Source organism: Bubalus bubalis, chromosome 16 (assembly GCF_019923935.1).
Source record: "Bubalus bubalis isolate 160015118507 breed Murrah chromosome 16, NDDB_SH_1, whole genome shotgun sequence".
NCBI lineage: Eukaryota > Metazoa > Chordata > Mammalia > Artiodactyla > Bovidae > Bubalus > Bubalus bubalis.
In genome coordinates, this window is record NC_059172.1 from 79,723,937 (window position 1) to 79,734,273 (window position 10,337).

The 10,337-nt window shown below is 42.7% G+C and overlaps 1 protein-coding gene across 1 annotated transcript; it reads right to left on the reverse strand.

The window, feature by feature from the left end:
• Window positions 1-450: 450 nt before the first annotated feature.
• On the reverse strand, window positions 451-9,722 carry MMP1 (matrix metallopeptidase 1). Its single transcript, XM_044929809.2, has 10 exons — window positions 9,545-9,722; window positions 8,583-8,827; window positions 8,341-8,489; window positions 7,973-8,098; window positions 6,880-7,035; window positions 6,630-6,747; window positions 3,935-4,068; window positions 1,964-2,126; window positions 1,367-1,470; window positions 451-1,191 (listed from the first exon to the last, which is right to left on the reverse strand). Exons 1-10 carry the CDS (start codon window positions 9,647-9,649, stop codon window positions 1,082-1,084), a joined length of 1,410 nt encoding a protein of 469 aa, XP_044785744.2. The 5' UTR covers window positions 9,650-9,722; the 3' UTR covers window positions 451-1,081.
• Window positions 9,723-10,337: the final 615 nt, after the last annotated feature.

Sequence of the window (10,337 nt, forward strand, 5' to 3'; positions counted from 1 at the left end):
CTGAGCATGCATCCCACAGCGCTGGAGAAGTTTCCACTGGCATCCAGGGTTTCCATCCAGAAGTGACAGTGGTCACTTCTGGGCACACTCTGCTGGCCAGGACTATCCAGGTGCCACTTCCCACTCCTCCTTTCCACATCTGAGGGGAACTGAACTGGAAAATATAACCCTTCCGTGTACTCAGAAGGAGAGAAGAGGACTGGCCCTTAGAAAGCACTGCCATGATGTCACTGAGCTTACCAAAAAGCAAGTTTGGAACCCTTATAAGGGCATGGAAGATAGATTCTGCCCCCTTCTGTATGATGTAAATTCCATGAGAAGGGAGAATATCTGAACTTTTCATCTATTCTCATTTCACACATGAATATATTGCATAGTTGTCTAATTATTATCTCAAATTTGAAAATATCTGAGTGACTTTAAAATCAGAAATAATAACATAATATAATAGAAAGTTTAAGAAACAGTAGAGACAGGGATGGCTTTATTTCAAACGTAAAACACTTTATAACAAAGTTGTCCCTTGCGTATCAGGATGGTAGTAATGGTTGCTCATACGTTCTTGAATTGTTTTCTATGGCGAAGGCTCATATCTCGTCTCTCGAGAGAGAGAGAAGACATCACTGAGAGTGTTTTCCACTATCAATGTCAGAGTCTCATATTTTGCAGAAGAGTTTCTCTCATTGTAAAACTGGCCCATATGAATCCATAAGCTGTAACCCTGACCTTAGTTAGGCCTCATTTGGGGAACTAAATTACAGTAGTATATAGTATATAAAAATTACGTTCTAAATCATAAAAAAATGCTGAATGAGGTATAAATAAGATTATGCTTAAAAATAAGATTATACTTAATAACTTTATTTTATTTAAATATATGGCTCTTCATGGAGAAGGAGATGGCAACCCACTCCAGTATTCTTGCCTGGGGAATCCATGGACAAAGGAGCCTGGTGGGTTACAGTCCGTGGGATCACAGAGTCAGACACAACTGAGTGACTAACACAACAGAAGGCTCTTCAGGAAACACCTTCCCTAGACTTCTAAAACATACTTTTCTGTTTAACCTTGTAAACATTGGTCAATTTTTTCTGCAGTTGAACCAGCTATTAGCTTTTAGAAGAGTCAAAATTCTCTTAGTTTTGGGATCAAATTTGTATTGCCTTTTTCCATGGAAGAAATAGAAAAATCCTAGAAGTAAAACAAAGGAGACATTATATTATACAAATGATTTCTAGGTTTAACCTGAATTATTAAAAAATCAAAGTCATTTTAAGAATAAATATTTTTGGTATTTTCTGTTCTAAATAACAATACTGATGATATTCTGTGGCAACAAAAGAGAGGAGTATATAAACTCACTTACCACCTTTCTGGAAAACAGCATCAACTTTGTTGCCAATTCCAGGAAACTCTTCTGCTATCATTTTGGGATAACCTGCATCCATGGACTGTTTATATTCATCATACCTGGTCAAAAAATAATTGGAATGTCAGAACTATTTGTTAAAGGTATAGGAATTCATCAGCAAGAACGTAATAAAAACTTTTTCACAGATTATGTATAAAATAGGAGGTGAGATGAGGTGAGTAGGATTCTGGGTGGACTAGAAAATTTAAAAGGTCCCTCTGAATTATAACATCTAATTCTAACTTCTCCAGTGGGTGCCATTAATGTCGAATGAGGTGAAAGATAAGTTCCTGGTGGCTGCAGCAGTTCTATGAAGATGAATGCCCTTCTCTTCACATTATCTTTCTCAATTCAGGCTCACGTTCTTCCTGGATTTCTAGGACAGATATGATCATTACTGGTCAATGGACTTTGCAACTAGAAAAGCTACTGCCATTCACAGCAAAGGCAGCCAGCCAAGGCAATATGAGACTCGTGTCTTAAATGAGTCAGTCTAGTAACTTCTACGTAGAAAGGACAGGTGTCCTCCCATGTTCTGCACCCAGTCTTTACCTCCAGCATTTGTTGGCAACAAAGAAGTATGTTTTCCCAGTATCTTCCTCAGAAACAGCAGCATCGATACTCTTCACCGTTCTCGGAAAGCCAAAGGATCTGTAGATGTCCCTGGGGTATCCGCGGAGCACATCCTGCCCCTTAACCGCCCAGTACTTGTTACCTGCCAATCAAGAAACCGGGATGAAAACCCTTGCCAAGGGCACCAGTAGACAGGAAGCAGATCTCCAGCTAAATGCTTACTCTCACGTGCGAGGGCAGTGTCCCCACTGCACATCAGAATCATTTAGGGAGATTTTTGTGTTTTTTCTGAATACTGATGCTGATATCCTACCCCAGACCAATTAAATTAGTATATTTAAGTTCATTTCCTGGATGATTCTAATCTGTAGCGAGCTTTGGGAATGATTGGTTTATGGAGCTGGGGACCTCTTTCTAAAGTTCAAACGACTAAAGAGTTCATCATGCCACCACAGGGATAGAAATCTTTGCTTCTCCAGGTTGCCCACAGGCTGCAGAAGTTCACCCCAAGGTATCCTAAACGCCAGAGGGTTGTAATGACTCACAGTCTGTAATGACTTGCGACCCTGGGTAGAAATCATTGCATCTAACTAGAAGACGGTTCCAAATCCTGAAATTTAGGCTGTGTCCAGATTCTGCATGTTTCACTCCGTAAGTGAAGTAAAAGCTGCTCAGTCGTGTCTGACTTTTTGTGACCCCATGGACTATAGAGTCCATGGAATTCTCCACCTCAGAATACTGGAGTGGGTAGCCTTTTCCTTCTCCAATACTTAGTAAACCCCAAGTCAAATAAAACTGGTCTTACATCTTGAAGCCAGCATTGTTCTTATTGCACAAATATTCTTATTTATCCCTCGGGGAGGGGAGGGGGGACAGTTTGAAACTTTGTGTATCTAAAATCCTATTTATTTTCATTATAAAAGAGCTAGAAAGCTCATTTCAAAGTTTATTGCCCATCTGAATTGTTTTCAGTTCTTTGCCTTGAGAGGATTACTGGGTCGGGTGTCTTAATGTTTGTCTATAACTATGCCAAACATATATTTGCAGAAAAACTGTTACTTGGCATAGTGTTGTCAAAGTAAGGAGCTGATCATTGGATATGGGTTTTATTCTGATAGAATCAAAAAGTTTGCCTCATTCAATTCATGGTAATTAAGGACTTTTCACACTTTAAAGTACATATGAATTGCCTGGGAATCTTGGTAACATTCAAGAAGGTCTGGAGTAGGATCTGACGACATAGATGGACTTTGTGGGCCTTTTGCTAAGTGAGATTCTGTGATTCTCACAGACCTGGGACAGCAACTTGCGGAAAACAGGCTCTAGGAAACCAAGCGACTCCAATGTTCCTCTCAGGTTTATTCCTGGACACCCCAGGGAGGTGGAGAGGATTTAAAATACATAGTTTGCATAGAAAATCCTTTCATAAGTCCAGATTCACAAACAAGCCAGGAAATCTGTGTCTCAAATTTTTTCCCTTAGAAATGCACTCTAATTCTTAGCTAAGGGGATGGACTCCCACTGACATGGTCTGACTGCTCAGTTTGTCAAAAGTCCATGGAAAGAAAGTCGGTAGTAATCTCATACATGAACCCAAAGCAGAAGAAAACTTAATTGGTAAAAAGTGAAAGTGAAGTCGCTCAGTCATGTCCGACTCTGTGACCAAGTGGACTGTAGCCCACCAGGCTCCTCTGTCCAAGGGATTTTCCAGGCAAGAATACTGTGTGGGCTGCCATTCGCTTCTCCAGGGGATCTTCCCACCCAGGGATGGAACCTGGGTCTCCCGCATTGCAGGCAAATGCTTTACCCTCTGAGCCACCAGGGAAGCCCCAGCTGGTAAAAACTGAGAGCTAATTGGACAGAGGAGCCCAGCAGACTACAATCCATGGGGTTGCAAAAGAGTCAGACATGACTTGGTGACTAAAGAACAACAAAAATTGGAAGTATTACCTTTGAAAAACCGGACCTCATCCCTGTCGGCAACCTCATAAGCAGCTTGAAGTCCATTTGGGAGACGTGGCCAGAAAACAGAAATGAAATTGAGCTCCACTTCTGGGTACAAGGGATTTGTGCGCATGTAGAACCTAATTTGAAAAAAAAAAAAGGCTTTGATCAAATACATAGCAAGTTCTGGTGCCATCCAGGCCCTTCTAGGGGCACTGGTGGCCTGTGGGCTAGTGTTCCACATGTGGCTCTCCAAAGTGGAGGTGGACAGGAGCTCTGGTCTGTAGCCTTTGCTTACTTTCTTGGTGGAAACTCCAACCACTGCAGATTTCAAGACATTTGCAGTGGTACCTAACTGTATAGTATTTCCCCCATACAGGCATAAGCCATCTCAGGAATATAAATAAATAGAAATATATAGCAAAATAATTGCAAAGGGATACAAAGGGATGCAAAGGGATGGGGCCTTCCCTGGTGGCTCAGATGGTAAAGATTCTATCTGTAATGGAGGAGACCTGAGTTTGATCCCTAGGCTGGGAAGATCCCCTGGAGAAAGGAATGGCTACCCACTCCCGTATTCTTGCCTGGAGAATTCCATGGACAGAGGAGCCTGGTAGGTGAGGGCTACAGTCCATGGGGTCACAGAGCTGGACATGACTGAGGGACTAACACACACGCACACACATACCCCCACACACACACACAAAAAGGGATGAGTTATAATTAGTTTTAGTGCCTTTGGTTTAAATATAATTTTAAATTGATATAATTAAATGTTTAATAATGCTGTTTAACAACCAGCTTGCAAAATTCTCCAATGGCACTGGCTAGAACACAACACTAGCATTCTGCATATCGAACAAACTCTACCTACTTCGTGCCCTACCTCACAGAAATCGTATAAGACATTACTTCCATCTCACGGATTAGAAACTGAGGTCAGGGGGGCAGAGGGATGTATCCAAGGCCATGCGACTGATAAGAGGCAAAGGGTAGTTTAAACCCTAGCCACTCCCTGTGTGCTCCTGTGACCAGCAGTTCACAAAGTTGGTTCTACAGTCCCTCTTGTGCTAAGTCACTTCAGTCGTGTCCGGCTCTGCCTATTATTTGTTAATGACAAAGTTGACTCCACGGTCCACAGGGACTGGGGTAAAGACAAAGCATAAACTGTCGTGTGGATCCGCAGGGCAGACTCTGGCCTTCTGATCCAGTGGCCTCTGCCTGCCTGTGAGACCTGGGGCAGGCCAGTCGCGGTCAGTTTCCTGCCGTCCGTGTCTCCACGACTTGGTGATGTCTAAATGACCTCAGTGTCCTCTCAGGTCTTGCACACCTTAGACTCGGCTCTGTTCTTCGGGGTCATCCCTCAACTACTTGCTTTGATGAGCTGTCCTGATGTACTGAGAGCTTTCCTTGAAAGCCTTATCTTTCCTAGCACTCCCCAGCACTGAGCCACCCGCTGCGTGTATCCGTCCTTATCTCTTAAACTCGAGATAGTAAAGCACAGGCTGGGAAGCAGGAGGAGCTGACTCTCCTGCCTTCTGGGGCAGCTATGACTGTGACCCAGTAGAACAGCACTCCAAGAGGAGAGCGGGGAGAAGCCAGCCTTTTAAAGCACCCCTACTTTCTATGCTTGCTGGGCTGTGCCGTTCAGAAGAAGACTGTTACTATTTTCCTGGTCCTTTAGGAGTCAGAACTGTATGCAGAGCAGCCCTACTTCTTGCACGCAAGGGGACCCTAGACTTCTCGAGGTCTCATGCTACCTAGGGAGCTCTGGGACCCTCCTCTGAGGACGGAAACTCACTGTGACCATCCATTCCCCACCCCCTCCGGGACCTCATGAACTTCTGGGGGTCTCCCTGCGCCTACATGTCTTTGCCTCCTCCCAGTGGTGGGGGCACAGAGACTTGTTATGACCACAGGCTTTGGAAAGGCTGTCTTTTCCAAGATGATACTTCAAAGGGGTCTACACAACCCTCATCAGCATGATAGTGCTGTGAAAAGAACCAATTTCTCCTAACAAAATTCTGATGTACTTAACCATCCCAAAGAGTGACAAAAACGGGAAGAGGCCTGAAGCAGAGTTCAGAAGACCGATTACTGCTCTGCTGCCAGTGAACTTGGTACCCTGAGGATCTCTTTCCTTTTCTCTGCTTTGCTAAGTCATTTCAGTCATGTCCGACTCTGTGTGACCCCATAAACGGCAGCCCACCAGGCTCCCCCATCCCTGGGATTCTCCAGGCAAGAACACTGGAGTGGGTTGCCATTTCCTTCTCCAATGCATGAAAGTGAAAAGTGAAAGGGAAGTTGCTCAGTCATGTCCGACCCTCAGTGACCCCATGGACTGCAGCCTTCCAGGCTCCTCCATCCATGGGATTTTCCAGGCAAGAGTACTGGAGTGGGGTGCCATTGCCTTCTCTGCTTTACTGATCTGTAAAATGGAATTATATTTACTGATTTGCTACGTCAGTGGTAAGTTTTCTGAGAATCAAGTGACAGAATACATGCTGGGGAAAAAGTTGTTAAAAATTCATTATGTTGTGCAAGAGCAAGCTATTGTTTATACTTAATTATAACTATAATTATGTATATAAACAAATGTAATAAATAATATGTGAAGCATAGTAGTAGCCCATATAGCCCCATAGTAGTGAGTCCTATTATTCTTACAAATACAAAATGCAAAGAAGAACTGTTGTCTTACCGGTCTTTGAAGAACATCACTTCTCCCCGAATTGTAGTTATGGCATCAAAAGTTAGCTTGCTATCACACACTTCTGGGGTTTGTGGGCCGACTGGCTGAGTGGGATTTTGGGAATGTCCTAAAGGAACAAGAGATCTGAAGTTAGTTCTGCCTGGCTTTGGAAAACTACATAACCAATGAAGGCTTCTTAAAAGATAGACAATGGATGTTTTAAGGATCACTTGTCTATGCTGTTTGTCTGTATACCCACCATAGATGGCCTGGATCCCATCAATGTCATCCTGAGAAAGCTGAACATCGCCACTGAAGATGTAACTGGGGTACATCAGAGCCCCAATGTCAGTAGAATGAGCAAGTCCAAGGGAATGGCCAAATTCATGAGCTGCCACCCGATACAAGTTATAATCTAAAAGGGACAATAAACCCATTTGCAATTAATTGAAATGTTTTCAGTTTTGAGACATTTAAGTAAGAAGTAATCTACAACTGTACAAGGATTAATGTTCTTATTTTATCAGTAGCTTTTTGAAGTATATAATTTTTTTTTCTGAAAGGTGAGAAGGATGCATTCATTAATAGTGAAGCGATTACATGCTCAGGCATGTCTGAGTCTTTGCATCCCCATGGACTGCAGCTTGCTAGGCTCCCCTGTCCATGCAATTTCCCAGGCAAGAATACTGGAGTGGGTTCCCATTTCCTTCTCCAGGGATCTCCGTGACCCAAGGATCAAACCCAAGTCTCCTGTATTTCGCAGGCGGGTTCTTTACCACTGAGCTATCTGGGAGCCAGTGAAGAGATTGGTTAAAACTTGAATTCTATGATTACAATTAAAGAGCAAATTCAGCCAACCAAGGCTCTAGCACAGAGTAGTCAATCTTGTCAGTGGTTATATGGCATATATTATTTCATGGAGAAGCAATATTCTTCTATAAACACAATTTTTTTCCTATTTATAGACTGATAGATGCGTAATGCTGGAAATTTTAGAAAAAATATATAGTATCTTCTCCCTTAATTTCTAGATATCTTAATAACATTGTTACACTTTGGTGTGTTTCCAGGAAAAAAAGATTCTGTGTAGATGCCCACAAGGAAAACATTAATATTTTCAACACTTTCTCAATAGAAATTTCAGAGTAGCCCATTTGTAACCAGTAAGATGGTCTTACTAACAGAAGTAATTCTCTTATAGTTTCTAAATGTGTTGTTAATTTTCTAAGTGGTAGCAGCAAAGTACCTATTTCTATTAGCACATTCTTTCAGTTAAATCAACCAATATTACAATGAACTGAGAAGGTGGGAGGAGGGGGGAGGCTTGAGAGAGGCAAGACAAGCTGACTTACCTTGGAAATTGTTGGTCCACCATTCATCATCATCAAAATGAGCGTCTCCTCCGATACCTGCCCCTGGTTGAAAAGCATGAGCAAGGTTTCCACCAGGTCCATCAAAGGGAGAGTTGTCACGATGATCTGCAAGAAACAGAATTCATCAGATGTTTCTCTAGATTCTTATTTAGCTTAACCCAGGACAGTAAAGCATTAACTTTGCTAAGAGGCCAGCAGATTTTCAGCAAATGAGATCTTGTTTCCTTCTTAAGTCTGTAAAATCAACACTCTTTTTTAAACAAGGAAATCTATCTGCAAAGCTGAAGAGATTCAAGGGCAAGGGGAAGTTAAGGTAAGAATACTTTCATGCTACAAAAAGAGCTTACCTCCCCTGACAAAGGATATCATTATGTCCGCTTGACCCTCAGAGACCTTGGTGAAGGTCAAGGGTGTAACATTGCTCCAGAGTTGAAAGGCTTTCTCAATGGCTTGGTCCACATCTGCTCTTGACAGGTCTGGGGTGTAATTTTCAATCCTTCAAGTGGAATAAAAGACAGACACATCAGATTTCATTTCTCATGGCTCTGATGGGAAAGAGCGCTCCCACTCTGGTGCTCAATCTGATTACCTGTAGGTCAGGTTTGTGTTCTCCCAACGAGGATTTCCTGGGGTAAGAACAAACGGAGCCACGTCGGGCACCCCACATCTGGGCTGCTTCATCACATTCAGGGTTTCAGCATCTGGTTTCCCGGTCACTCTAAGCCCAAAGAATTTCTGCATTTGCTTTAGCTTTTCAATTACGAGGCCACCGTTTCTCTGCCTTTCAACTTTCTTCCCATCACTGTTCAGGTTGTAGTAGTTTTCCAGGTATTTCTGATGAAAGATAAAATTATCGAAAGACTGAATGAGAAATCCTCCAATTTTACTAAATACTGATGGTTTATACTGTCATACCTGACACAAAACACTACTTTTAAAGGTTCCACTTAGGTTGCATGGTCCTTATTATCCTTATTGTTGGTGGAAACTCATTTTGGAGTAGAACTCTTCCTACCACTATTTACTATGAAGTCAGAATTACAATTTTATAGAGACATATTTGTATATTATTCCTTTAGTTCCCTATCACTTTTAACTGGAAAATGAGAGTCTATGCACAGCTAGATACATTTTGGGGGAAAATACCCTTTCTGGAAAAAATCTCTCTTTGTAGGAAATGCATCCTTAAATAAACTCTATTATACTATTACTGGGGGCTTCCCTCATAGCTCAGACAGTAAAGAATCCACCTGCAATGCAGGAATCTGCCCACCATGCAGGAGTCCACCTGCAATGCGGGAGACCTGGGTTTGATTCCTGGGTCAGGAATATCCCCTGGGGAAGAGAATGGCAACCCATGTCAGTATGCTCACTGGGGGAAGCCCATGGACAGAGGAGCCTGGTGGGCTCCAGTCCATGGGGTCACAAAGAGCTGGACACGACTTAGTTACTAAATCACCAGCAGAACTGCATACTGATACTATTCTGTTATATTGTGGAAAAACACAAATAAGTCTTTTGCGTCTTAGGCATGTGAAGTTGAGCATTTACCTTCACCGTCTCCACATCTTGTTCCTGTGTTTCTGAAGTCGCTGCTGGGAAGCCGTGGGACCCCGCGCCCCAGAGTAGCAGCAGCAGCAGAGGCAGTCTGGGCATGTCGGTCTCTGTCTTCCTTCTCAGCTTAAGGAATCTGATAGCTCCTACCTCTCTGCTGCTCCAGTGTCTCAACTAGGAAGCTCCCTCTTTATATACAGGTTCTGGAACTTCCAGGAAGCCGGCGGCTGTCTGACTCACATTTCATAACATCCTTTGATTAGCTATGAGCAATCATCACGAATGGTGACTCCAAGCAGAATATCTGGGGTCGTTTGGTGTTGCAATCTTCATTACTATCAAACAGGACGTGGGCAAAGGAGACATATCCACCACGTAAACAATTGTTTTCTCCAATTCATTTCTATCCTGTTTGAGAGAGACCTTCTTTTTTTAATTATTATTATTATTTTTTAATAATTTTATTTTATTTTTAAACTTTACAATATTGTATTAGTTTTGCCAAATATCGAAATGAATCCGCCACAGGTATACGTGTGTTCCCCATCCTGAACCCTCCTCCCTCCCCATACCATCCCTCTGGGTCGTCCCAGTGCACCAGCCCCAAGCATCCAGTATCGTGCATCGAACCTGGACTGGCGACTCGTTTCATACATGATATTATACATGTTTCAATGCCATTCTCCCAAATCTTCCCACCCTCTCCCTCTCCCACAGAGTCCATAAGGCTGTTCTATACCTCACCTTCTTATATACACAGATCACAGAGTACGTCACGGACTTAAAAAAA

Bases quoted from the DNA above. Each gene is read 5' to 3' on its own strand.
- MMP1 (XM_044929809.2), bottom strand. From the start codon at position 9,649: ATGCCCAGACTGCCTCTGCTGCTGCTGCTACTCTGGGGCGCGGGGTCC. The intron at 1,471-1,963 runs GTAAAGACTGGG...TTTTTTGACCAG, and splicing joins GTTGCCAACAAATGCTGGAG to GTATGATGAATATAAACAGT. The intron at 1,192-1,366 runs GTAAGTGAGTTT...TTTTACTTCTAG, and splicing joins TGCTGTTTTCCAGAAAGGTG to GATTTTTCTATTTCTTCCAT.